The 26715-nt window shown below is 38.6% G+C and overlaps 1 protein-coding gene and 1 pseudogene across 2 annotated transcripts; both read right to left on the minus strand.

Annotated features, from left to right (window-relative positions):
• Positions 1 to 6881: 6881 nt before the first annotated feature.
• On the minus strand, positions 6882 to 7872 carry LOC147933923 (LOB domain-containing protein 32 pseudogene; annotated as a pseudogene). The gene is made up of 2 exons (XR_015570494.1): positions 7821 to 7872; positions 6882 to 7544 (listed from the first exon to the last, which is right to left on the minus strand). The product of XR_015570494.1 is annotated as an LOB domain-containing protein 32 pseudogene (transcript).
• A 1811-nt stretch (positions 7873 to 9683) lies between these two features.
• Positions 9684 to 14868, minus strand: LOC147933924 (uncharacterized). The gene is made up of 2 exons (XM_087475040.1): positions 14229 to 14868; positions 9684 to 13941 (listed from the first exon to the last, which is right to left on the minus strand). Exons 1-2 carry the CDS (start codon positions 14366 to 14368, stop codon positions 13299 to 13301), a joined length of 783 nt encoding a protein of 260 aa, XP_087331166.1. The 5' UTR covers positions 14369 to 14868; the 3' UTR covers positions 9684 to 13298.
• Between the last annotated feature and the right edge of the window lie 11847 nt (positions 14869 to 26715).

The following is a 26715-nucleotide window of genomic DNA, read 5'->3' on the forward strand; positions in this document are numbered from 1 at the left end:
GAAAAGGATAAACACCGTTTTTAAAATTTATTGTAAATACCTATACTTACACGAAGTATATGCTAATTCTGCAAAGATGTCAAACGCTATTTATTGAATAATCTAAAAAGAGTAACTTAACTTTTTTCTAGAATAGTTCATAGTAAAAACACAAAAAAAAATAAATCTACTTGTAAACTAAACATTGAAATATTTTGCCATTCATTATTATTTTTGATGCAATAAGCTAAAGCTCCATTCCTGCGATCACGTTTATATACCAGCAAGATGCAAACTTTCATATCCTAAGTATTTGCTAATTCTGCAAAAATAATATAATTAATGTTAGAACCTATTAAAATACATTGCAATACCAACAGTTAACCATTTTAAAACTCTTGTAAACCCATTTAAAACCAGTTTAAATAACCATGTAAAAACCTACACTGACCTGCAAAGATGTCAACCGCCATTTTCAGCCGTAAATCACCAATTGACTCATTTGTAAGATTGCCATATGTCGGAATGCTCATAGCCAAACACTCCATTATCTTTAACATGAAGACACCACTATCTTCAATCTTAGGAACCTATCAAGAAAAAACAAAGTGAAGAGTCCACAATATTTACAGAGAACATATCACAAAACTATAAAACAACTTTAACAGTATTTACCTGAGGTATGCAATTCATGATATTGATTATGAATGGAGATTTCTCTGTATCATTTTTTATCCCAAATTTCTTCTAGGCAATATACGGCATTGCAACAGTATATGCACCCACCTGTTTGTCTTTAATTTTGTTACTGTAGAAAGACTTGCCTAAATCATAGATAGTCAACAACCTCTTCTCCAAATTGATCATCAATGGCATCCAAAGCTTTTCCTTAACCATCATTGGTGCCAATATTTTGTTTGTAGGTGCTTCCTTGAAGAGTTGACTGAATCTTTCTTCAGGAAACTCATATTCATCTTTGTCGTCAATGAATATGGAGTAATTTTCATCAATCTCTCTCAAAAAAATACTCTTGCCAACGTCAATTCTTTGCTTTTATAGAAATCCGGATGACTTTCTACTGTTTTGCTTAATAACTTCACAACTGTATCAACATGCTAAACAACAACAAAACCGGGTTAGAACTTAATTTGAAATTTAAGAGTTTACAAATTTAAACAACCCTTGTTGTCAAATAATTCATATAAATAAGTTTAGACCCGGTCACACATCATCTTGTAAACCAGTTTAAATACATTGTAAAACTTTGAAAACGCTTAAAAAAACAAATTTTAAATCCTTTTAAAACACTTTTAAATCTCTTGTAAAACTTTTTAAAAACTTTTTTAAAACTCTTGTAAAACCTTTAAAACCCCATGAAACGTTAACAACACATTGTAAAACCTTATGATTTGTAATCATACCATTGTTGTTAACGACTTCCCTGGCGTATCTAGTGTTTTGAACCACCTAACATCAACTTTGTTACCCAGAATTGTTAGTTGCCTACATCCAAAAAAAACAGAATAACCATGAATACTTACAAAACCGTGAATACATCTTTTAAAACGTCTATAAAAGACTAATTGAACTTTTACTTTTGTTGCTAGAAACTAAAACTTACTTTGTTTTCTTTGAATTCTTCCGTTCAGTAAATATTTCTAACCGGGTCTTATCAACTTTGGAAAAAGGATAAAAAATTGGATGCTTCTTCTTCTCAGCCGTGTAAGGCGGTTGAGTGTGAATAGAAGGAATTGTATTTCGTTCACTTTTTCTTTACACACCACCAACATCATCAGATTTTCTCTTCTTTTTTCGTGGCTGTACAAAACAAAAAAACATCCCACTTTATATCGATACACTGGAAAACAATTTAAATAACTCATAGAAATTATTAAGTTAGATACATACCCCTTCTCTAACTTGAACATCAGCATCAGGATTGTCACTTGGTTTACGCTTCTTCCTCTGCAGTGCCACAAGAAAATCACAATTTTTTGTAAACATTAATAAAATGTAACACATCATAAAACATTATACAACTAGATACTAACCTCTTTTCTGTTTGTAACATCATCATCACCATCATTGCTTTGCTTAGACTTTCTCAGCAGTTCAAAAAGTTTTTTAAGAAAACAATGTTTACATGATTTAAACCTAATGAGATACTTGATGAAATTTTTTAAAATACTCATAACAACTATATAAAAAATTAATGATTTACCTGTTCTCTCTCTCTTTACCCATGCTTTTTCTTTTCCACTATCCTGATTTTCTTGAGAAAGAAGATCAAATTTTGGTGTAGAAGGGTGTGGAGAAGGAGAATTATCCTTCAAAGATGATAACAATTGTGGTTTGGTTTACAACAGGCTTTTAAAAGGGTATTTGGAAACTTATAAAAATACTAAATCAATGTACCTTTGGTGTTTCTTCAAAGTAATTACCATCATCACCACCAGTTTTTTGGGTGTTTTCATCATCTCCAGTGGAGCTCCCATCTTGTGTGTTTGACGGACGGACAGAATCTGCAGACGGGCTTTATACGAAATCTTCTCTAGTAATATCTCCATCAAGATTTTTTTTGCTAGTCTGCAACAAAAAAAAACCCATATAACAACAACATTTAAAAGGTTTTACAATCTGTTTTAAAAGGGTTTAAAATGGTTTGGTCACCTTTGGAACCAGTTTTTAAAAACATTGTAAAACTTTTAAAACACCTTGTAAAACCCTTTTAAAACAAATTGTAAAACCTTTTGAAAAACTTTTAAAACACATTGTAAAACCTTTGAAAGGAAACCCTTTCAAAGTCTTAGCAAAGACTAATTAAACCTTTTATACAGTCGTTTACAAAATAGATACTGACCTCTTCATTTCTAACCTCTTCATTTCTATTCTGTCCATCTTCATCTTTGTGAGACAACAAAGGGAAAAGAAAAAAAAGGAGCTGAGTTAAAGAGTTTAGTGTCCAATGTATGGGAAAAGGTGTGATCTTGGAATATTACTCCTTTATCCTTATCTTTCTCTAATGTGGTTTTGACAGCTTCTTCAATGGCTTCTAGTCTTTTATTGAAATCTTCTAACATGAAGAGGATTATGTCAAGTTTGTCAGAATCTGACAAATTTTTCTCCATTTTCTCATGTTTCTCAGAGACTGGCAATTTTCCCCCCATTTTGTCACCCAACTCTCCCATGGCATAGTAAATATCAACTAATCTAGAAGACCATTCTCCTTTCTTCAATCTATAGTCTTTCATAACCAAGCCAATAACTTCTTCAAAATCATTGTCATCTTCATCAACCAAATGCTTATATTTTTGTGGATCTCTAATTATAGTTTTGACTTCAACCTACAAAAATAATCAAAATCCATAAAAACAAAACTCATCAAATAAGATAACCAAGAATAACAAAACTACACTTTTAATAGAATTCAAAACTTACACAAGTTGATGTCTTAATAACATCAAAAATTTCGTCAAACCATGGAGCTCGACTTGAGTGCCAGTTGAGAAACAGCGGATACAATGTTTTGGAAAAATCACACATTTTCCCAAAGTTAGAACCAAAAATTGGTACAGTACTCAAAGCCCATATTGTTAATGCCAAGGGAAATCCCTTGACACTATACTGACCTTTTTCCCAAGAAGCAATATCCAATTTCTGAATGCATGAAGCAAGGATGTTATATGCTTCCTTGCCCCATGGTTGGGCTGTATACATCTCAAAATCTGATGCATGCTTAAGCCGAGACAATGGTATCTTCTCTAAAGAATACAGTGTCATCAAAATACATTCTGTTAACACCACTGCAGCAAGCAATTCATTTTCTTGAACACCCAAAGGTTCTTCATTCTTTTCTTATTTTTTAAAAAGTCGATTTTGAAGCTGAGATAAAGTTTAGTCTCCTCTCACCGCCCAAGAATATGGTTCACAAACTGGATCTATGCCGTTATTCCTTGGTTCTCTATGTTCACATTGAATCCATGTGTTTAAGAAAACAATGATGTTATTTTGTTCAAACTTGCCGAATATACGAGGTTATTGATCAAAAAATCTGTTTTAAACCATGAAAACCCTTTTTAAAACCCTTTTAAAAACCTTTTAAAACCATTGTAAATCCTTTTAAAAAAGGTTTTAAAACATTTAAAACGGGTTTAAAAGCCTTTAAAAACCATTTTAGAAACCTTTTAAAAGGGATTACAAACCCTTTATACGACTACAATTTATTTTTGGGTTTACAAACCCTTTTAAAACCCTTTTAAGGTTTTAAAACTCTTTTAAAAACCTTTTAAAAGTGTTTGTAAAGGGTTTTAAAACCATTGAAAACCTTTTAAAGCCCTTTTAAAACAATTGAAAACACTTTATAATACTTGTTGTGAGAAAGAACTCTCTCATGCTGAACCGAAGAGGTTGCATGTCGACGGTAAACCATAAGTTACTCCCTGTAGTCTTCAGCCTTCTCTGCATCAAGTAGTGGAATATTTTACCATAAAATTTGATGTCTTTGGCAGAAAGCTTGATGATAGGTCTAAGGAAGGAATCTTGAAGCTTTTTGAAAGATTATTTTCCTAATACACCTTTAACCTTGTCAACTAGGTTTAAGTCTGAATGTTGACATATGGTTGCTCCACCAATAGGTTCAAAACCCATATCATATATGCTTTTTGGTAGTACAAGGGCTTCAAGATCACTGGATGCCATCTGTTTAAAGAAACACACGTAATTAAAGTTTTCAACGGATTTACAAGAGATTTAAAAGGGGTTTTTAAAGTTCAAAAACACACTTTATCGATCTGAATTCGTCTTATCAACACACTTTATCAACATAATTCAACTACGATTGATCTGAAAATTGATTTCAAATGATTAAACTGGGGCTTTTAAAAAGTGTTTTACAAGAGATAACAAAAATCCAAATTTACAAGACTTTACTAATTCCAAATCCATATCAAACACACTTATCGATCTGAATGCGTCAGATAGATATGAATCTGGATTTTGAAAATTGTTTAACAAGGGGCTTTTAAAAAGTGTTTTACAAGAGGTAACAAAAATCAAAATTTAAAAGAGTTTACATATTCTAAATCCATATCAAAGAAATTTATCGATCGAAAATCAATTTTTCAGATTGAATATACCAAAAAAAAAAAAAAACCTGAAAAGAGTTTACGATCCGACGAACACGAAACGAAATCAATTTTGATCCGACGATCGGACGATCCGACGAACACAAAACACAAAAAGTGAGGCGATGAACACGAAAACTGAGGCGACGAACACAAAAACTGAGGCGGCGAAGAAGAGAAGTGAGGCGGCGAAGAAGAGAAGGTAGTGTAATTAGGTTTACTTCATTAAGGGTAAAATTGTCTTTTTCAACTAAAAAAAGGTACTCTTAAAAATGGACGCTTCCCAAGGGCATTTTTAAAAAGGGAAATGAAAAAATGGTCATTTTTGCTTTTCTCCCTATAGTAAAACGGACGACATTGGGTTTTTAACCTAAGATATTTGTTTAGAATTCTTTATGGTCTTGGTTTATGTCTTAATTTGGAATTGCATATACTTTATGTTTTTGGTATCAACTTGCATATACTTAGGAGGGTATGAAATCAAAAAACCCTATGGAAAATTGAGTTATTGACTCATTTTACAATATACCCCAAAACATGGAAATGTATACAGACTATACAGTATATATACCCGACTAAAAATATGTGTAGGTATAATATTTGAAGTATATTGATAAGCTGAACATATTTGTCCAATTGTCCTGTCATAAAATTTTATATGGAATTTATTTTTATCGATAATGTTATTATTAAACATTTGATTTAATTCTATTGTACTGAATGATGATATATTACCTGCAAAATAGGCGATAAATAACTTCTTCGAACAATGATTTCATTATTTATATGATGCAATTTGTTTCGCAACAGTCAAATTTATAACATATGGATTTGCATGCGCATAGATTTTTTTTTTGCAACGCACGAGACCACGATGGACAACTTTGTCTACAATATTTTGGAATCTCCAATAATTTTTGTATCAATAATGTTTTAAGAAATTGTGCTCTCTGGAAATTCAACCCCAAACCTTGTGTAAAAGTTTGTATACTCTTGATCTAATGGTCAAAAGACTTCCCATCTTTATATGGAGTTTAAGGTCTGAGCAGAGTAGTTTGTAAAAAAGTTTAGCCAGTTGTTGTGAGAACATTACCAAAATATATAATACAAGTGAGAAAGACTAAACACTACCAAAATGAACCTAAATATTTTCTTAAGCCATTAATCAAATAAAACCAATTGAGAAAATTTGAAATGACGTTAATTAATATATATATATATATATATATATTTTTTATTATTAAAAGAGGACTAAGTTTTTTTTCCTTTAAGAACACTATTTTTCTTGTGATACGGAACCATAACATGAGCTCATATACACATATGTTTGATCAAGTACTGTACCACCGTAGAAATTAAATTATCATTCTTACATCTATTTTAATAAAAATATATATTCTGTCCATCCCAAGATCAATACTGAATTTTATATTCGAATTTTAACTTGGGTAATCTTTGCTTGAGTAAACTAAAACTTATCATCTAAAATCACAAGATTACCTAGAAGAACATGAAACATTGTTCTCCAAATTAAATTATTTATAATTGTAATATACAAATGTATATACCCATCCTTACCTATTTAAGATCTCATTCCTATTTTTTTAACAACTATTATTTCATGTGTTTTAGCAACATCTAGTATTTGATTGATTAAAAAGATCTTAACATGTATTTTCTGAATATTATCTAGTGGAAGTAAATAGGAAACACCATATGAGGATTAACCAAACAATATAGATATTTATTAAACAAATATTACATAGATTTATGAAGAAATGGTGATAAATAAAGGAAAAGGATACAAGATTATTATGGGATATGGAGTTCAAAGAAAGAAAAAAAACATTAAAAGACATTTGACCGAAATTATTGTTGGTTTTGGTTTTTAAGTAACATAAATATCTGTTGAGTATTATTACTCATGCATGTTTCTTAGGTAAAGTTACAGATGGTCCCGCAGATGTTGGTTATCATCAGTTCTATGACCATCACCCATCTTTCGATCTTCTCTCTTCGCGACTTGCGTGGTTAGCCTCTTTATTTTCTCAGTATAAGAATTCAAAAAAGTTGATGTAGTAAGAAAATCATATGGAATTGGAACATAAAAAAAGTTTGGCACTTGATCAGGTCCCACATTGGTTCTAAGCTCATTCTTTGAAATTTGATATCTTGTTCAGAAATGGGATCATGTCTACGAGCCTCAGCCGCATAGAACAAAGAGTTGGCAGCAATCTTACGTTGTTCTTCAGATACAAGACTGTTGAGGATATTTGCAACGTTTGCAGCTCCAGATATTTGATGAACATCTTCAAATCTTGTATCGTTCAATGGAAAATGTGCTTTGTATATGCAATTTGGGTCACAAATTTGTTTTAAGACCCTACATATAGCACAACGGTTGGAATTCATTTCTTTTTGTTTGGTTTCCTCCCTTATCCCCTATATATATGTACATTTGATATATATTAGAATGATGAAAAAAAAGATCTTGGTTCTTGAAATATTTACACAAATGAAAATCTAATCTCCCATATTAAAACTACAAAAATATTTAATCATCACTTGTTAGTTGTAATGAGCAAATATCTACATAAATTTTTTATATAAAATCTACCTAACTTGAGAGATCAAATGTTTCCCAAAAATTCATATAAACATATTAGTATCACATGAATTATATAACAAATTAGTAGACAAACCGGGATCACGTAATACCTCGATTAAAAATTTTAAAAGATATTATATCACTAAAAAAAACTGAAAGTATTGTAAATTTGAAGGATGCCTATAATGATAAATTAGTCATAGTTTTATAGCCTTAAAACTTGACTGGTTAAATCACATTTTAAGGTAAGATAGTAATATCCAATAAATATCGTACGTTTGACTTATTTATATTTGTTTGGCAGTTACTATCTACCATTATTGTTATATTTGACTGCATACTTCTATTTTTGGCAAGATAATATCATATTTTCCATGCATTATAATTGTTGGTCAAATTTTCATGCATTAGTTATATTTATTTAGAAAAATTCTGGTGAACCTCAATTATTCACCCCCTATTAATTAACCAATCAAAATATAACAAAACGCCATGTCATATCATATTTATAAAATAAATCAAAATTAAAATAAAAAGACAAAACAAATTAAGAAAAGAAATTCTGTAGATTTTTTAATAAGGAATTTATGTCGGTTTGGTTTATAAAGGAATGATTAGAGTGTAGTTTTTACAATTAAACAAAATTATATGTCAGTTTGGGTTTACAAAATAGTGATCAAGGTTTAGATTTTACAATTAAACGTAATTATATGTCGGTTTGGGTTTACAAAATAGTGGTTATGGTTTAGATTTTTATAATTAAACGAAATTATATGTCGGTTTGAGTTTACAAAAGAGTGGTTAGTGTTTAGGGTTTCGATTTTATAATTAAACGAAATTATATGTCGGTTTGGGTTTACAACAGAATGGTTAGAGTTTAGGGTTTAGATTTTATAATTAAACGAAATTATATGTCGGTTTCAGTTTACAAAAGAGTGATTAGGGTTTAGGGTTTAGATTTCACAATCAAAGAAATTTATATGTCGGTTTGGGTTTATAAAATAGTGGTTAGGGTTTAGATTTTACAATTAAGGAAAATTATATGTCGGTTTGGGTTTATAAAAGAGTGGTTAGGGATTAGATTTTACAATTAAACAAAATTGTATTTCAATTTGGGTTTATAAAAGAGTGTTTACGGTTTAAATTACACAATTAAACAAAATTATATTTCGGTTTGGGTTTATAAAAATATAATTTGGATTTAGATGTTATAATTAAAAACTATAATATAATGTTTATAATTAAAATTGAATTATAAACAGATTTTGTTTATTTAATTAATAATTTGTTTCTTTAATTAAGAGGGGTGAATAAGAGAGGTTCACCCCTAGGGGTGAACCCAAGAATTGTCCATTTATTTATATCCCCTAAAAAAGTATTGTAGTTTTTTTTGTATGTAATATCAACATAAGATGTTATATTATTAGTTTGTCTACCACACACAAATTTGACCATTTATTCTTTTCAGTGACATTCTAAAAACAATAAAAATGAACACAATTTTAGTTTATCAATCTATCGATAAATATTTTTATAATATTATTTACGTCTACACATGGATTAGGTTTTAATAGATAGTATTGAAATAATAAATATTTATATTTTGTTGATTTATCTATTACTCAAAAGTAAAATTAAGAATATAAATATATAGCACAAGTCTCCTGGTGTGCATTCGTTATTTTTGAGCTTCTCCTCTGCAGTAGTTTCAATATAACTCAAGATTCCACTGAAAGATACATACATACCTTTAACAGCATACGGAAGATCAATAAAGTTTTCTCCTTTCTTCGCAAGCTAGTGAAAACAAATAAAAACCTAGTTAACATTGTTCTTTAAACGTTATAGAATAGAGATGACTTTACACTCTCAAGATGAAATCTACCTGTTCGATGTTATAACCAGGGCTTGGATCATTAGAAAGCTTCAAGACTCTAGCAAACCGATCCAAACAATTACCAACAGCAATATGATAAGAAGAAAACTCTGATTACTTTATTGATATGAAAGGGATTACAAGCCAAAGAGCGAACACTAGCACATCACTAGCTCAACTCCAAATCTCACATGCGAGACTTCACAAATGATTCAACATGCTCTCTAAACAATCAGAGAAACCTATTTATACTATTGCAATGTCTGTTACAGATATTTATGAAAGCTAAAATATCTTTTCCTTCTTTCTTCAATTCGAATTTGAATCTTTAACTTTGACTTCCTTCACTCGCGTTGCCCCATCACGTGTGTTCCCACGCCTCACGTACACCCTTCTGAGCTTATCAATATCCCCCCCCCCCCCCCCCCCCCCCAATGAGATGCAGCTTGTCCTCAAGTGCAAAAGAAGGGAACTGATCCTCCAAAACACGAACCTCCTCCCAAGACGACTCATGGTCTGGTAAACCTGTCCATTTAACCAACACCTCCAACACACCAGAGTCAGAATAACAAGAAGCCAACAAGTCCTTCGGCTCAATCACCACCTCATCTGCTTTAGAAAAACATTGAGGAAGCGGTAGAACCTGATGGTGTACGCCTAAAACCAATCCGTTCAATGATCTGATACGGTCCATAAAACTTAGCCGCAAGTTACATAAACGCTTGGCCACCGAAGTTTGTCGATAAGGACGGAGTTTCAAAAACACCCAAGAACCAGTGTCAAACTCCACATCGCGACGATGCTTATCAGCGTTATTCTTCATCAGCTGATGCGCATGAAGCAAGTGTGCCTTGATGTCATCCAAGAGCACATCCCTCTCCTTCAACATCTTCTCCAACTCAAAATTTCTTGGTGGAATTAGCTTCAAAACGCACCAGAGCAGGCGGTTCCCTGCCATACACCACGTGAAATAGGGTGGTCTTCAAGGCAGTATGAAAGGATGAGTTGTACTACAGTTCAGCCCAGGGAAGATAAGATGCCCAAGACCGAGGATGAGCAGAGACAATACACCGCAAAAATGTCTCCAAACACCTGTTCAACACTTCAGTCTGACCATCAGTTTGCAGATGGAAGGCGGTGATGTACTTGAGCTTAGTACCTGCAAGCTTAAAACAATCCTTCCAAAAGGAATTCAAGAAAATCCTGTCACGATCCGAAAAAATGGAAACAGGGAAGCCATGTAATCGAACCACCTCCTGAATAAACTTCTTTGCAACATCAGCCGCCGTAAATGGATGTTTCAGACCAATAAAATGGCCATACTTGCTCAACCGATCAACCACAACTAATATGGCATTAACTCCATGAAAGGCAGGCAAACCTTCAATAAAGTCCATATTAACATCCTCCCAGATATGCTTAGGCAATGGCAAAGGTTGAAGCAACCCCGCAGGAAACAGAGTCGAATACTTGAGAGTCTGACACACACCACATTCAGAAACAAACTTTTGGACATCATGAAGCATGCCTTTCCAGTAAAAAGACTGCTGCAAACGTTTCAATGTCTTCAACAAGCCAGAGTGACCGCCTAACTGGCTACTATGATACTCTGCCAACAAGAGCGACACACAACGACCACTCGCAGGAATCACCAACCGACTTTTATACCAAATTCTACCCTCCAATACCCTATAGTGACCATGCTGCAGAGGATCCTTCATCACAACTTGTAACAAAGCCTGAATATCCTTATCCTCATCAATCTCTTTCAAAATATCCTGCACTTGTAACACAGAAGGGATAGTCAATCCAAACAAAAGCGTAGAACAAGTCAAATATTCAGGGTGATGTATCATGGACAATCCATCCGCCGCTTTATTATCAACACCTTGCTTGTACACGATTTCAAACTCATAAGGTAAGAGTTTGATAAGCCATTTCTGGTGTTCCATAATCACTTCACGTTGCTCCAAAAGGAATTTCAAACTTTTCTGGTCTGTATGCACTGTGAAACGATGACCAAGCAGATAATGCTTCCACTTCTGAATCGATAACAAAATCGCCATCAACTCACGTTCATACACGATTTAGCCTGTTCCCTAGTAGTCAAAGCATGACTAAAAAAATCAATTGGCCTCTGATCCTGCATTAGGATTGCGCCCAAACCAAACCCTGAAGCATCAGCTTCGACCACAAACACTTTAGAGAAATTAGGCAAGGCTAATACCAGTGCCGTAGCCATTGCTCCCTTCAATTTATCAAACGCCATCTGCGCCTCAACACTCCAAGCAAATTGATCTTTCTTCAATAATTTTGTCAACGACTTGGCAAGAGAAACATAACATTTCACAAACCTGCGATAATAACCAGTGAGTCCCAAAAACCCACGCAGATCCTTCACTGTTTTGGGAGTAGGCCACTGAGTCATTGCACTAGTCTTCTCAGGATCGGTAGACACCCCCGAAGATGTGATAATAATAATTTAATCTGAGCAAATAAACACTTCTTCTTGTTAGCAAACAACTTGTGATCCTCAAACAGTTTCAACACCACCAGGAGATGCTCCAAATGATCCGCCATGTTAGCCCTGTAAATCAACACATCATCAAAAAATACTAAGATGAACTTGCGCAAGTAAGGTCGAAATACAAAATTCATCAAAGCTTGAAACGCCGCTGGGGCGTTGGTCAGGCAAAATGGCATAACCAAGAACTCGTAATGGCCATCATGTGTACGGAAAGCTGTCTTCTCCACATCTTCAGGCTTCATCCATATTTGATGATTCCCAGCACGCAAATCCAGCTTTGAAAATACTTGTGCACCATCCAATTCATCCAACAATTGATCAATAACTCGAATTGGAAACTTATCCACCATTGTAGCTATATTCAAAGCCCGATAGCCCATACAAAAGCGCCACGAGTGATCCTTCTTCTTCACCAATAACATCGGACTAGAGTATGGACTGTAACTGGGATGAATAGTGCCTGCTTCTAACATATCTCTCACCATTTGCTCCATCACTTCCTCCTGAGCATGAGGATACCGATAAGGCCTAACACTAATAGTTCCCACTCCCGGTAACGATGTAATAGAGTGTTCATTTCCTCTGACAGGAGGAAGGCCCGTAGGAGGAACAAACACATGATCAAATCTCTGAAACAATTCCTCTACTTCACTTGGCCAAGTTCCCAACAACGCAGCATCCCGACTTTGCTCCAACGCACAAACACCAAAATTATCAACAGCATCAAAGGGAGTGGAGGCCAAAGAGAAACAGGAAAGACGCAGGTTGGAATCTCCCAATAACTGCACTCTCTGACCCTGATACAAAAAAAGAAATTTCATGCGTCTCCCAATTCCTGGTACAGTTACCCAAAGTCCTCAACCAATAAATGCCTAAGATCACATCCACCTGACCTAAGTCTAAGACAATGAAGTTAGTAGTGAAAGTGAGGCCCTGCACCGTGAAGCTCACACCAAAACAAACACCGGACCCTCGCACTTTCACTCCCGTCCCCAAAAGGATATCCAAAAAACTATGAGAAGTGACCCGTAACATCAATTTCTTCGCCAACTCTGGTGTTATAAAGTTGTGAGTGGCTCCACTATCCAGCATCAACAAAGCATCACCCTTATTAACCTGACCCCGCAGTTTGGTAGTTTGAGGGGAAGAGATACCCATAAAAGAGCTGAAAGATAACTCCATCAACTAACCCACTGGAGCTTCAGGCAAAACTGAGCCTTCCTCCTCATCATAGCAATGCTCCTGTAATACTTCAACCACAAAATCATTCAATACCGTCAGATTCTGAAGCTCTGGATGAGGACATACATGTCCCTTGAACCACTTGCCCTGACATTTGAAACAAATTCCTTTCCGCCTCATATCATCTAACTCTGCACTTGTTCTGTGTATTTGAGGACGAGAGAAGGCAGAAGAAGACGCCACCCTCTCAACAGATGGTTTGTCCACTACTTTACTCGAGTCTGTAAAAGTGGACCTAGACTTCCAACTGTGTAAAGGAGTAGGAACCGTCACCTTAGCAGCCGGAATTAATTGATGTTGTGGCTCGACACCTTTAGGGAACTCCCGCTGCATCACAGTCCTCAAAGTACTCGTCTCCATCGATAACGCAACCGCAATTAAGTCAGGCAAGTCTTGTGCCTTCATCATATAAACCAACTCCTGCATGTCTGGCTTCAAACCATTCAAAAGAATGCCTTCCAACTTTGCATCATCCAAACCAGAAACTTGTGCAGACAGATCCTCAAATTTTCGTACAAAATCAGCAACTGAACCATCTTGTTTGATGCAAAACAAACTCTGGCTAGGTCCTTTAACTCGCAAATTCCTGAAACGAAGAAGTAAACGCTTCTTAAAGTTAAACCAAGTAGCAAAAGGAACACGGTTAATCTCCCAGTTAAACCATTCCAACGCATCACCAGCCAAATGCACCAAAACAAGATCTAATTTCTCCAAATCAGAGAATCCACCAATGCGAAAGTAATGCTTTACCAACGACAACCAGCCATGGATGTTTACACCATCAAACACTAGCATATCTACATTCTTAAGCAATTTTTCGCGATACTCCGGTCCAAAGTTACTACGGCGAGGTTCCGAAACCCTAGGAGATACCTGAGAAAAATCCTCGTGATAGAATGACTGCGCAATGCGACTCGGACCTGGAGACTCCCGATCTGCAAAAACCGGAGGTAGACGAAGAAGAATCTGGTCCAACGATTGCTGAATCGTGCGATTATGGAGGCGTTCCTCATGAAATTGCGAATTCAAGGTGTTAATCCGATCAAACAGCTCCAGATTTGGATATGAATTGTCTCCCGGCGACACCGCTGACAGAATCGGAGAAAGCTTCGGGTCCATCGTCTTCAATTTCTCCATCGAATCTATCGGTTGTCACAACGCACCAAATGATAAGAGGAAAACTCTGATTACTTTATTGATATGAAAGGGATTACAAGCCAAAGAGCGAACACTAGCACATCACTAGCTCAACTCCAAATCTCACATGCGAGACTTCACAAATGATTCAACATGCTCTCTAAACAATCAGAGAAACCTATTTATACTATCGCAATGTTTGTTACAGATATTTATGAAAGCTAAAATATATTTTCCTTCTTTCTTCAATTCGAATTTGAATCTTTAACTTTGACTACCTTCACTCACGTTGACCCCATCGTGTGTTCCCACGCCTCACGTACACCCTTCTGAGCTTATCACAATATCAATGGTCTCACCAAAAATCTGGTACCTACCTTCACTATAAGCAATCACCTGAGTGTTCCCACCACTAACATACAGAACAACAAGATAAACATCACCAGTAACTACTCTCCCCATCTCAATGTGAGCCACTGTAATACCCACGAACCAAAATCCCGGTTCTGGGATTGCATCGGTCGATGCAGAAGGTGCATCGGTCGATGCAGGTTCAGTTTTCTGTGTTTTGACTTAAGTGAAATGCTGCGTTTTGGGCAAAAGGAAAAGGAAAAACCCTTAAGTCGATTCTTTTATCTCATTAGTCGACTTTGGCCGTTTTTGAGAGAAAAGAAGAGAGAAAGAAGAGTTCTTGGTGTTCTTGAGTGTTCTTGGTTTTTTTGGAGTTGGAAGCTGTTTCTGTAGAGATTTGTTGTTGGGATCATTGTAGGAGTGTCCTAGGAACGTTTTCTTCCTGTGTTTGGGTCGGATTTCTTCTGTGGCAGAGGTAAGTGCAGGACCATGGCTTATCTAAGCTAGAGAACACTCTAATTTGTTTGTTAGGTGTTATTAGACTTGTTAGATCGTTATTTTGGACGTTAGGAAGCTTTCTTGTGGCTTGGGATCGAGTTTTGTGGTTGTAGGAACGAAGATCCGGTGAGAAGATTTGCGGAAAACACGATGCTCATCATTGCATCGGTCGATGCATATCTTGCGTCGGTCGATGCAAGTGCGAGGACGACGTGTAAAACCCTAGGGATTTCGTGTTATGTCGAGCATGCGTCGGTTGATGCAGTGCGAGTGTTAGTCGATGCAAGTGCATCGAGCATCGATTGATGCAACCCTGTGTCGGTCGATGCATCCCCATGTGGTGTCGGTCGATGCATGTTGGTGTCGGTCGATGCAGAGTCCTGGTTTGTTATTTGTTGTGTGTTGATTGTTGTTTGATGGTTAGAGATGACTCTATTGCTTGTATGTATAGCCCAGTAGATGGAAGGATTGCCTTACTGAGTGTTTATTAAATACTCATGCATTGCAATATGTGTTTGTGGTGTAGGTAAAGGCAAAGTGTGATCGTGGAATCAAGGCAATGAAGAGGAGGATATTCTAGTGGTTCGCTTGGTTGTATGGCTTCTGTTAGGTTGCTAGAGTTGAGTCCTAGAATGTTGTTTAGGATTGTTGGTTCTCTGGTTTATGTTGTTTGGATCATTAGTTTATGAGTTGGAATTAATGTTGGATATTGAATTATTATTTTTTATTTCCGATGTTGTTTGTGATTGTGACTAGGTGGCTAGTGGGTATGAGACCACTAGTTGTAGTTTATAATTATTATATTAATTATTATTTATTATTTTTTAAAAAAATGGGTCGGGTCGTTTCAGTTTGGTATCAGAGTCCTTACGGTTCTAGGTTTGGGTTCACTAGGTTTTTGTTGTTAATGTTGGGATTGCATGCTTTGATTGATTATGTCAGTTAGTCAATTGTGTGTGGCATGGAGTCCTAGAACATTCTCTTCGAGCCTACAGTGTGATTCCACGGTGAGTTTTGGTTTTTGTGTTTTTGTATTATGTTCAGATTGCTTGTTAGCCTCTGTTTTTGGAAGTGCAATGGCTAAAGGTGTTGAGTTGTTGGTCGTGGACAGGGGAATGTTCGTGGTCATGGTCGGGCGGGTCTCGAGGCCAGCGAGTGTGTGATCCAGAGTTCCACGGGGAGGTATGTCAGAGGGTTGCAAGCGTATCAGGAGGGACCAGAGGGGGTTAGCCGGTGAGCGTGTCGGATGTGCTGAGAACCCAGGTGTGGGGTTCCAGCAAGTGAATCCCAGGGTCGAGATGATCGCGTGGCGGATCTGTTGACGTGCTGCTAGAGCGGTTACCGAGAGGGGTTCTAGTGCAGGCTCCAGTTGTGCCGCATGTGGCGGGATGCAGCCGAGGGTTGCGGATGTTGAGGAGTTTCCATCCTATGTTAGGAGGATGGAGCAGTGGTAGATGACCGGAGTGAGATTCTTTGTGAGAGGTATTGAGCCTAGAGAGGTGGATAAATGGGCATATGTAGTTGGAACAAATATTTCTCTGATTGGTGGGTAATCCAGTTGGATATTAGAAGTTGAGTGGGTACGTGTAAAATTGTAATGTTATACTCGTACCACGGGAAGTACCTTTGATCGAAAGATGTTTATAGTCTTTAAGGATTGTTGCTCCTGCGGGAATGGTGTTTTCCTAGAATATCGATAGCTCGAGGGGCTGTGGGCTCCGAGAGTGGCAGAGAGGATGATGTTCTCCTGAGGGGATGAGTAGTTCCCCTGATACCGAGATCTTGAGGATTGTGGTCCAAGAGTGAGATTGTATAACTCGAAGATGGTGGTCTAAGAGTGAGATCGGTATGGCTCGAGGATTGCGATCTAAGAGTGGGAAGTTGGGAGCAAGCAATGCCTAGGACGTGAGTATAAACATAACGATTGAATGTAGACCTCGAGAGATTGATGGTGGTTTAATCTTGGGGTTTGTATGTGTGACCAATGGGTCAGGTTTTTATGACCAGATCGGTTATGAATGTGTGGTTGTTGCGCCAGGAATATGAGGCCGGTGGTGCTGGAGTCCCGGGAAGGGGAGTTGCAGCAGCTTGTAACCGGAAAAGGCATGTTTGCCAGATATATAAGTTCACGAGAAGCCTTCATGGCAAGATAAACTAATCTTTGCGACGATGTTGGATGAAGTTCATTGGAGATGGACAGGATTGCTAGATTCAGGGTTTTGGTAAGCTTGCTGGGGAAAAATAAGTCAAGTGGGTTGAGTTGGCGGCCTGCAAAGCATTTGATAAGGAAAATCGGAATATGCGAATGTATGGTACTTGTTTGTTTTATTACGCTCGTAATGATGATTTGCTGTGGAGAATTGCTAAGTGGAAAGCTAATTTTGGATTAAGCCATCTTGAGGAAGTTTTCCTTAGAGGCAAGTTGCTAGAGGTTCTTGGACTGGCAAGAGAGGTTGATTTTCAGATGGTGGTGAGTTGATGTCAGCATACTTGATTATTAGTCTAGTAGAGCTGAGGAAGTAAATAGAGGATTCATTCGTGGGGAACGTCGGTGAGTCCGTCAAGTAGAAGGACGAGGTATGGGTTTATGAGTTCGTGGCGATGCCTTTTGGGTTGACTAACGTGCCAGCAGCGTTTATGAGATTGATGAACAGTGTGTTTTAGGAGTTTCTAGATGTATCTGTCATCATTTTCATCGACGATATCCTGGTTTATTCTACGAGTCCTGAGGAGCATGCAGTGCATTTGAGGGCAGTTCTGGAGAAGCTGCGGGAGCAGAAGTTGTTTGCTAAGTTGAGCAAGTGCAGTTTTTGGCAGCGTGAGATGGGTTTTCTGGGTCATATTGTGTCTGCAGATGGGGTTTCTGTAGATCCGGAGAAGATTCAGGCTATCAGAGATTGGCCTATACCGCAGAATGCCACAGAGATCAGGAGTTTTCTTGGATTGGCAGGTTACTACAGGAGATTTGTGTAGGGGTTTGCGAGCAGAGCACGTCCTATGACTAAGTTGAGAGGGAAGGATGTTCCTTTTGTTTGGTCAGAGGAGTGTGGGGAAGGCTTTGCACGCCTGAAGGAGATGTTGACTACTGCGCCAGTGTTGGCTTTGCCTGAGTAGGGAGAACCCTATGTGGTTTATACAGATGCATCTAGAATTAGTTTGGGATGTGTGTTGATGTAGCATGGGAAGGTGATTGCCTATACTTCGCGGCATTTGCGGAAGCATGAGGACAACTATCCTACTCATGACTTGGAGATGGGTGCTGTAGTTTTTGCCCAGAAGATTTGGAGATCTTATCTTTATGGTGCAAAGGTACAAGTGTTTACAGATCATAAGAGTCTGAAGTATATATTCACTCAGCCTGAGCTGAATTTGAGGCAGAGGCGGTGGATGGAGCTTGTGGCAGACTATGATTTGGAGATAGCCTATCATCCTGGTAAGGCTAACTTGGTTGCAGATGCTCTGAGTCGGAAGAGGGTAGCTTCAGCTCAGAAGCAGGAGATGGAGTCTCTGGTAGGAGAGATCGGTGCGTTCAGTTTGTGTGATGTGCCTCAGGAACCGTTGGGTTTGGAGGCAGTTGATAGAGTTGTTCTTCTGAGCAGGGTGCAGTTGGCTCAGGAGAAGGATTTGGGGCTGGCGAATGCCTCAAAGGATGTGGATTCAGAGTATCAGGTCTCAGATAATGGTACTATCTTGGTGCTCGATCGGGTTTGTGTGCCCAAGGATGAGGAGTTGAGGCAGGAGATCTTGAGAGAGGCTCATGGGAGCACGTTTTCTATTCATCCAGGAGCGACTAAGATGTACCGTGATCTCAAGAGGTACTATCATTGGGTCGGGATGAAGAGGGACGTAGCTAGTTGGGTCGCGAAGTGCGATGTGCGCCAGCTAGTGAAGGTTGAGCATCAGGTTCCAGGGGGTTAATGAAGAGTCTTCCCATTCCAGAGTGGAAGTGGGATATGATTACTATGGACTTCGTGGTAGGTTTGCCAGTGTCCAGGACGTTTGATGCTATTTGGATCATTATTGACTGGTTGACTAAGCCAGCACATTTTCTGGCCATTAATAAGACTGATGGAGCAGCGGTCTTGGCTAAGAAGTATGTGAAGGAGATAGTCAGGTTTCATGGGGTGCCAGCGAGCATTATGTCTGATAGGGATTCTAAGTTCACTTCAGTGTTCTGGAGAGCGTTTCAGGCAGAGATGGGCACTAAGGTGCATATGAGTACAGCTTATCATCCCCAGACAGATGGACAGTCAGAGAGGACGATCCAGACGCTGGAGGATTTGCTGAGGATGTGTGTGTTGGATTGGGGAGGCCATTTGGCAGATCATTTGAGCTTGGTAGAGTTTGCTTACAACAACAGTTATCAGGCGAGTATTAAGATGGCTTCTTATGACTCTTTGTATGGTAGCTCGTGTCGTACACCATTATTCTGGACTCAGGTGGGGGAGAGGAGCATCTACGGGGCAGATTTTGTTCAGGAGACCTCAGAGAAGATTCGGGTTCTCAAGCTGAACATGAAAGAAGCTCAGGATCGGCAGAAGAGTTATGCCGATAGGAGGAGGAGAGATCTTGAGTTTCAGGTAGGAGACAGAGTGTACCTCAAGATGGCCATGTTGCGGGATCCGAACAGGTCATTGACTGAGACTAAGTTGAGTCCGAGGTATATGGGTCCATTCAGAGTGATTGAGTGTGTTGGACCAGTGGCGTATAGACTGGAGTTACCGGAGGTTATGCGTGCATTCCATAAGGTTTTCCATGTTTCTATGTTGAGGAAGTATCTCCGTGAGGATGATCAGTTGTTAGCTAAGATTCATGAGGATCTTCAGTCTAACATGACTTTGGAGGCGAGACCAGTGAGGGTTCTCGAGAAGAGGATCAAGGAACTTCGGAAGAAGAAGATTCCTTTGATGAGAGTCCTTTTGGACTGTGGTGGTGTTGAGGAGCAGACTTGGGACCCTAAGGCGAGGATGAAGGCAAGGTTTAAGAAGTGGTATGAGAACCAAGCCGCGACTTGAGCTTGTCTAGCCTGGTCCCATCTGTAATCTGTGGTTGGACTGGGAATGGTGTATCCCAGCCCATCTCTCTTGTTTACTTGGTCGTTTGGGGTGGTTGGTTGTGCGACTAAGTAACAAGATGAGGTGGTGCTCGAGGTACAAAGTTCTCGTGAGGCGGGGTTTTTGGAGGAAAATTTCCTGAATTTAGAAGTTTCCAAAAGTGGAAAGTTTCCAAAAGTGGAAAGTGGTAAAAGTGGAAAGTTTTATGTGAGTTAAAATTTGTCTATTTTAGTGGAAGAAGCCGTGGAGGGGCTTGTGTGGCCTTGATGGCGGACTTTTTAGTCATTGTGTGGCCTTAGTGGCTGTCTTTTTAGACATTGTGTGGCCTTAGTGGCGGTCTTTTGAGACATTGTGTGGCCTTTGTGGCGAGCTGTTTAGCCAGATGTGTGGCCTTTGTGGCGGGCTGTTTAGCCAGATGTGTGGCCTTTGTGGCGGGCTGTTTAGCCAGATGTGTGGCCTTTGTGGCGGGCTGTTTAGCCAAATGTGTGGCCTTTGTGGCGGGCTGTTTAGCCAGATGTGTGGCCTTTGTGGCGGGCTGTTTAGCCAGAGTGCCTGTTTAGGCGGTCATTCAGGACAGATGGTCTTTGTGACGGTCCTATTTAGGACATTTGTTTAGCCTTGGTGGCGGTCCTGTTTAGGACATTTGTTTGGCTTTGGTGGCGGTCCTGTTTATGACATTTGTTTGGCCTTTGTGGCGGCCCTTGTGGTAGTGAGGTATCCCAGTGAGGGGATATGTGGTTGGTAGGACATAATGATGTCTGGTTATAGAAATAGGACTCAGACGTGTTCAGAATTGTTTGCTCGCAACTCTTGGGGGACTTAGATTCTCCTAGTACTGCCATATTATAAGACTTTGTGGCTTGGGAGTATGCTTGGTATATCGACTTCGGATGACGATCCGGGGGCGTGCTGTAGGGTGGCAACCCAAGAGACGAATATTGGACTTCCTTTTATATTATGGTATGCGGGCTTAGGCCCGATGAGGAGCCAACATTATGGCATACAGACTTAGGTCTGAGGAGGAGCCAATAAAAATTCAAGGTTTAGGCCTATGAGTAAAGGAAAGTCCAAAAGTCGAAAGCAAATAATGTCTGGAACGAGAGTTTATCGCCTATAGGTGACCATTTGTAGATCGGTCGGAGGAGTGCGGGTCGTGGAGACGGTTGCACGAGAGTCCTTGGCTGATGGTTGTTCGAGATTCGAGGACGAATCTAGTTTGGTGGGGAAGAATTATAACACCCGCGAACCAAAATCCCCGTTTGGGGATTGCATCGGTCGATGCAGAAGGTGCATCGGTCGATGCAGGTTCAGTTTTCTGCGTTTTGACTTAAGTGAAACGCTGCGTTTTGGGCAGAGGGAAAAGGAAAAACCCTTCAGTCGATTATTTTGTCTCATTAGTCGACTTTGGCCGTTTTTGAGTGAAAAGAAGAGAGAAAGAAGAGTTCTCGGTGTTCTTGAGTGTTCTTGGTTTTCTTGGAGTTGAAAGCTTATCTAAGCTAGAGAATTCTCTAATTTGTTTGCTATGTGTTATTAGACTTGTTAGATCGTTATTTTGGACGTTAGGAAGCTTTCTTGTGGCTTGGGATCGAGTTTTGTGGTTGTAGGAACGAAGATCCGGCGAGAAGCTTCGGGGAAAACACGATGCTCGGTATTGCATCGTTCGATGCATATGTTGCGTCGGTCGATGCAAGTGCGAGGACGGCGCGTAAAACCCTAGGGTTTTCGTGTTATGTCGAGCATGCGTCGGTCGATGCAAGTGCATCGAGCATCGATCGATGCAACCCTGTGTCGGTCGATGCATGTTGGTGTCGGTCGATGTAGAGTCCTGGTTTGTTATTTGTTGTGTGTTGATTGTTGTTTGATGGTTAGAGATGACTCTATTGCTTGTGTGCATAGCCCAGTATATGGGAGAATTGCCTTACTGAGTGTTTATTAAATACTCATGCATCGCAATATGTATTTGTGGTGCAGGTAAAGGCAAAGTGTGATCGTGGAATCAAGGCAATGAAGAGGAGGATGTTCTAGTGGTTCGCTTGGTTGTTTGGCTTTTGTTAGGTTGTTAGAGTTGAGTCCTAGAATGTTGTTCAGGATTGATGGTTCTCTGGTTTATGTTGTTTGGATCATTAGTTTATGATTTGGAATTAATGTTGGATATTGAATTATTATTGGTTATTTCCGCTGTTGTTAGTGATTGTGACTAGGTGGCTAGTGGGTATGGGACCACTAGTTGTAGTTTATTATTATTATATTATTTATTATTTATTATTTAAAAAAAGACGGGTCGAGTCGTTTCAGCCACACAATGATTCACAGCAACAATTGGCTTTTTCCAAAGCTGTGACAACACCCTAACAACAATGGCTGAGACCTGCAACGGCGCTCCCATCCCAGGACCTTTCGTATAACAAATACAATCAATTTCTTCAAGAGTTACTTGAGAAGTCTCAAGAGCTGATTTCACTAGAGGAAGAACATGGTCAAGATGATGATGTGAAGTCTCTCTAGGAAGGAAACCATGACTAGGCGAGGTTATGTAAGTATGTCGTGGATTCGCTAAGATTGTACCGTTTAATGTCACAATTCCAACTCCAATTTTGTTAGCTGAACCCTCAAAACCAATAGCTATCATCTTTTTCTTCATATCTACACGAAGGACAACAAATTTAGGACTAGATGAAGTAAAAAAAACTCAAACTTTACTCGGAACCAACACTAATTACAGAGTAAACGTTGACGATCATGAACAAGATTACTCATTTCATAAACTGGTATTGGTATTGAGAGAGACCCAACAATAGATTCGTATAACCTTAAGTTTCGTTTCTTCTCAGATGAGAGAGACCTAAACCCTATAAACTTTTTAATCCTAAACCTAGAAACTTTTTTAATCCTAAACCCAGAAATTAATTCCACTCGAGGCACAACACAACAACCCATGTAGGAGTGAATTGAATCAAAATTAACCTGAAGCTGCGAGATGGGCGGAATCAGAAGTAGCTCACAAAGCATAAAGCCAAACGAAATTAGACAGAGAGAGCTAAAGAAGAAGAAGACGGCGATGTAGACGCCGGACCGGGACAGCAAACGACGACGTTTCAGTTTCTCTCAGGACGCTATGTTATACGACATCGTTTCGTGTAAGGTAAAAAAAAAATATGAGCTAGCCCATTTAACTCCTATTTTTGGGTTATGGTAAAACAGACGACGTTTGGGTTTTTCACCTAAGATATTTGTTTGAGTATGTGTAAAGCAAACCCCCCTCGCCAATTGCCCTCCTCATCCTGCAGTACACCATCAACAGCGGCTAAATACGAGTTCCCATAAGAAGCACCATCCATATTAAGTTTGATCCAACCATTGCTAGGTGGTGTCCACCTAATCAGACGCTTCTTTGTAGCCACCCCAGTGGCTCGGACCCGACAATTCACCTGAGAAGTGGCCACCTCTTTAACCAAATCTTTGATGAACCGCACCCAGTCCCTACACTTACCATTCGAATCAAAGATATTGTCACACCGCCATTTTCACCTCCACTATACCACCATTGCAAACCATGTTGCCCACAGACTACCATTGACCGCTCTTCCTTCCTCCAGATTTCCATAGATCCTTTCTAACAAGGAACTAGCAAAAAAAATACCATTGTTTCTTTGGTGGAACTAGGCGATGCCACACTCCTCCCATTGCAGGGCAGTCCCTGAGGACATGGATAATCATCTCCTCACCACTCTTGCATACCCTACACAAACTCGAACCATTGAGATGCCTTCGTTGCCACTCAACCTCTGTTATTATCAGTTGATGGACAACCAACGAAAGAAAACATCGGACCCCCTCCAGTGCAATGACCTTCCAAACACGTTCAAATAATCTTCCCATCCAAACACGAGGCATGTCATCCCGTGTTAAAAAAGCATAAGCAGATTTTACTGTAAACTCACCATCAACCATTTCTCTCCAAGAGAGTTTATTTATAGCCCCGATGACAGTATCCAGAACCACTGCACCAAGTTCTAACCAAATGTTTGTAGATATGACTGCTCCCATCCGGTTAAAATCCCAGCCCCTACCATTTTGCCATACATCCCGAGCACATACATCCACTTCACCAACCGATAACTCACTTGTTGCCATGTCAATCAATGGTCGGTTACCTAAACATTTATCTGGCCAAAATTTGATGGTTTCCCATCACCAGGCACCCATCCCAATCCTGGCATGACCACTTCCCTCAATCCCAATCCAACACTCCGCCAAGTAGAGGACCAACTGCTCTTCACTTTCAACCAACGTTGATCTGTAACCTCCCCCACCCTATATTTATGTCGCAAGACTCTGGCCCACGGACTACTCTTGTTATGTATCACTCGCCAACCTACTTTAGCCAGCAAAGCTTTGTTCATACACCTTGCAGACCGAATACCTAGTCCACCCTCCATTTTAGGGCAACAATGAAAGTGGGTAGGTCATTTCATCCATTTCTTTACATGATTTTTAATACTTGATGGAACAATAAGTGAATTCTATTACTGTGAAATAAATATTAAAGAAAAATCGTATACCTCTCCACAACATTAAAATGCGTATTTTTGCTCGGTCTTCAAGACCTTTAGTTTCTGAAACTTCTTTTGTAAACTCTTATCTTCTTGTTTGGGCAACCAATCTTAGAGTTCTCTTTTAGTTAATTTAATGTTTGGTTGGAAAAAAAATCAAGGATTCAAATGGCAATGACACAAATAAAATATGATATGAAAAAAAAACTTAGAGGGAGGTATTCAACTTGTTTTTTCTAGGATTTGGTTAGATTTTAATATTTTAGAATTTTGAGAGATTTGAGTAAATTTTAGAAGATTTAATGATTTGTTAAAGATTTTAATTTAAAGAAAATGAAAATAAAATGAGAATTTGTGAGATTTTGTAAGTGATTTTAGAATATTTCAAAACACACCATCTGTCTTCTTTCTTTTTTTATAAAATATGAATATTATTTACCAAAAGGAACAGTTTTTTTTACAAGAGGTTGGCGTAGTAGTGGTAATAAAAAAAGGAAGTATAAGATGCAGAGATTTACTTGTGAACCATTGTTGAAGAAGATTGTTAAAAGCATGGCGCTCTCTCCAAGCCAGAATAGTGTCCCTAATGTGTTCCTGTCAATTTGTTTGAAGATAGAGGAAACAATAGAGGAGATTTACTCGGGTTTCTCTGTGAAGATTGCAGGTGCAGGAGAGCGCATTGGTGGTGATACCCCAAGAGTGAAGCCTTGATCTTGTTTGGGAGTCTATCCAAGGGAGAGATCCAGAAAGTGAAAGCCAATTTGGGAATGTTCTTATGAGCAATTCTCTTTGGCTTTGAAGTGTGACTGAAATTAGCTTTTATAGCTAACATTTGGTATCATAGACCCAATTTGATTTCTTAATCAAATTCGGATCCTCGGTGTCATGTTAAGTGGATGCGTTTATTTGGATCAAAGTCAGTTTCTTCAAGTTGAAGAAGAGGGCTCTCGTGATCCAGTTTTCGATATCTACAACAATGATGATCCGATCTATGACGTTTACGATGAAGACGGCTTCATCGAGGGAGTGAACGATGGTCGACGTGTGGAGATTAGTGGGCAAGGTGGTTTCAGTTCAACAAAAACTCTCCACATCAACCCGCCAAAAGAAGAGGTCACTGCAGTAACTAACAAAGTTAATCACGTCACGTCAAAGGTAAGCTACTTCTATCTTCTTTATGATGGTTATCCCACATTCTATCCCATGTTCTGCATAGTTGTGTCGAGGAAGTGTTCTCTCTAGGAGGTTGGATTGGCACAAACGCAAGATGGCCATTTGATCGTGGACGACCGGCACGGATAGAGAAGGGAAAGGAGAAGAAGACACAGAACTGAAAAGAGGAAGAAACGAGAAGGAAACAAGTTCGTGACTGAAGTGATGGTGCAACATACGAAGGCAATGAAAGATATGAACCTGTTTACTTCATAAGGACAAGGTTCTTTTCCGGCGGTGGAGTATTGATGAGACACAACATTTAGTTATTTTAATTATGTAGTGGAAATGTGTTTCTCTGTCCACGTTTCACGTTCTTAGGAGTTAATTTTTGTTTTGTGTATTTAAGCATCTTGGCTATTGTAGAATCGAACATGAAAAAAATATTATTAAGAAATTTGTGTTGTTCTTATGAACAATTCTCTTTGGCTTTGAAGAGTGACTGAAATTACCTTTTATAGCTAACAGATGGTGGATCAATTGACTTTTTTTTTGGAAATCCTCAAAATCTCATCTTAAAGGGTGTGATTGTATGAGTTATATTTTTCAACTAAA

This window comes from Camelina sativa, chromosome 11 (genome assembly GCF_030686135.1).
Source record: "Camelina sativa cultivar CO46 ecotype springtype chromosome 11, ASM3068613v1".
In the NCBI taxonomy this organism is placed as follows: domain Eukaryota; kingdom Viridiplantae; phylum Streptophyta; class Magnoliopsida; order Brassicales; family Brassicaceae; genus Camelina; species Camelina sativa.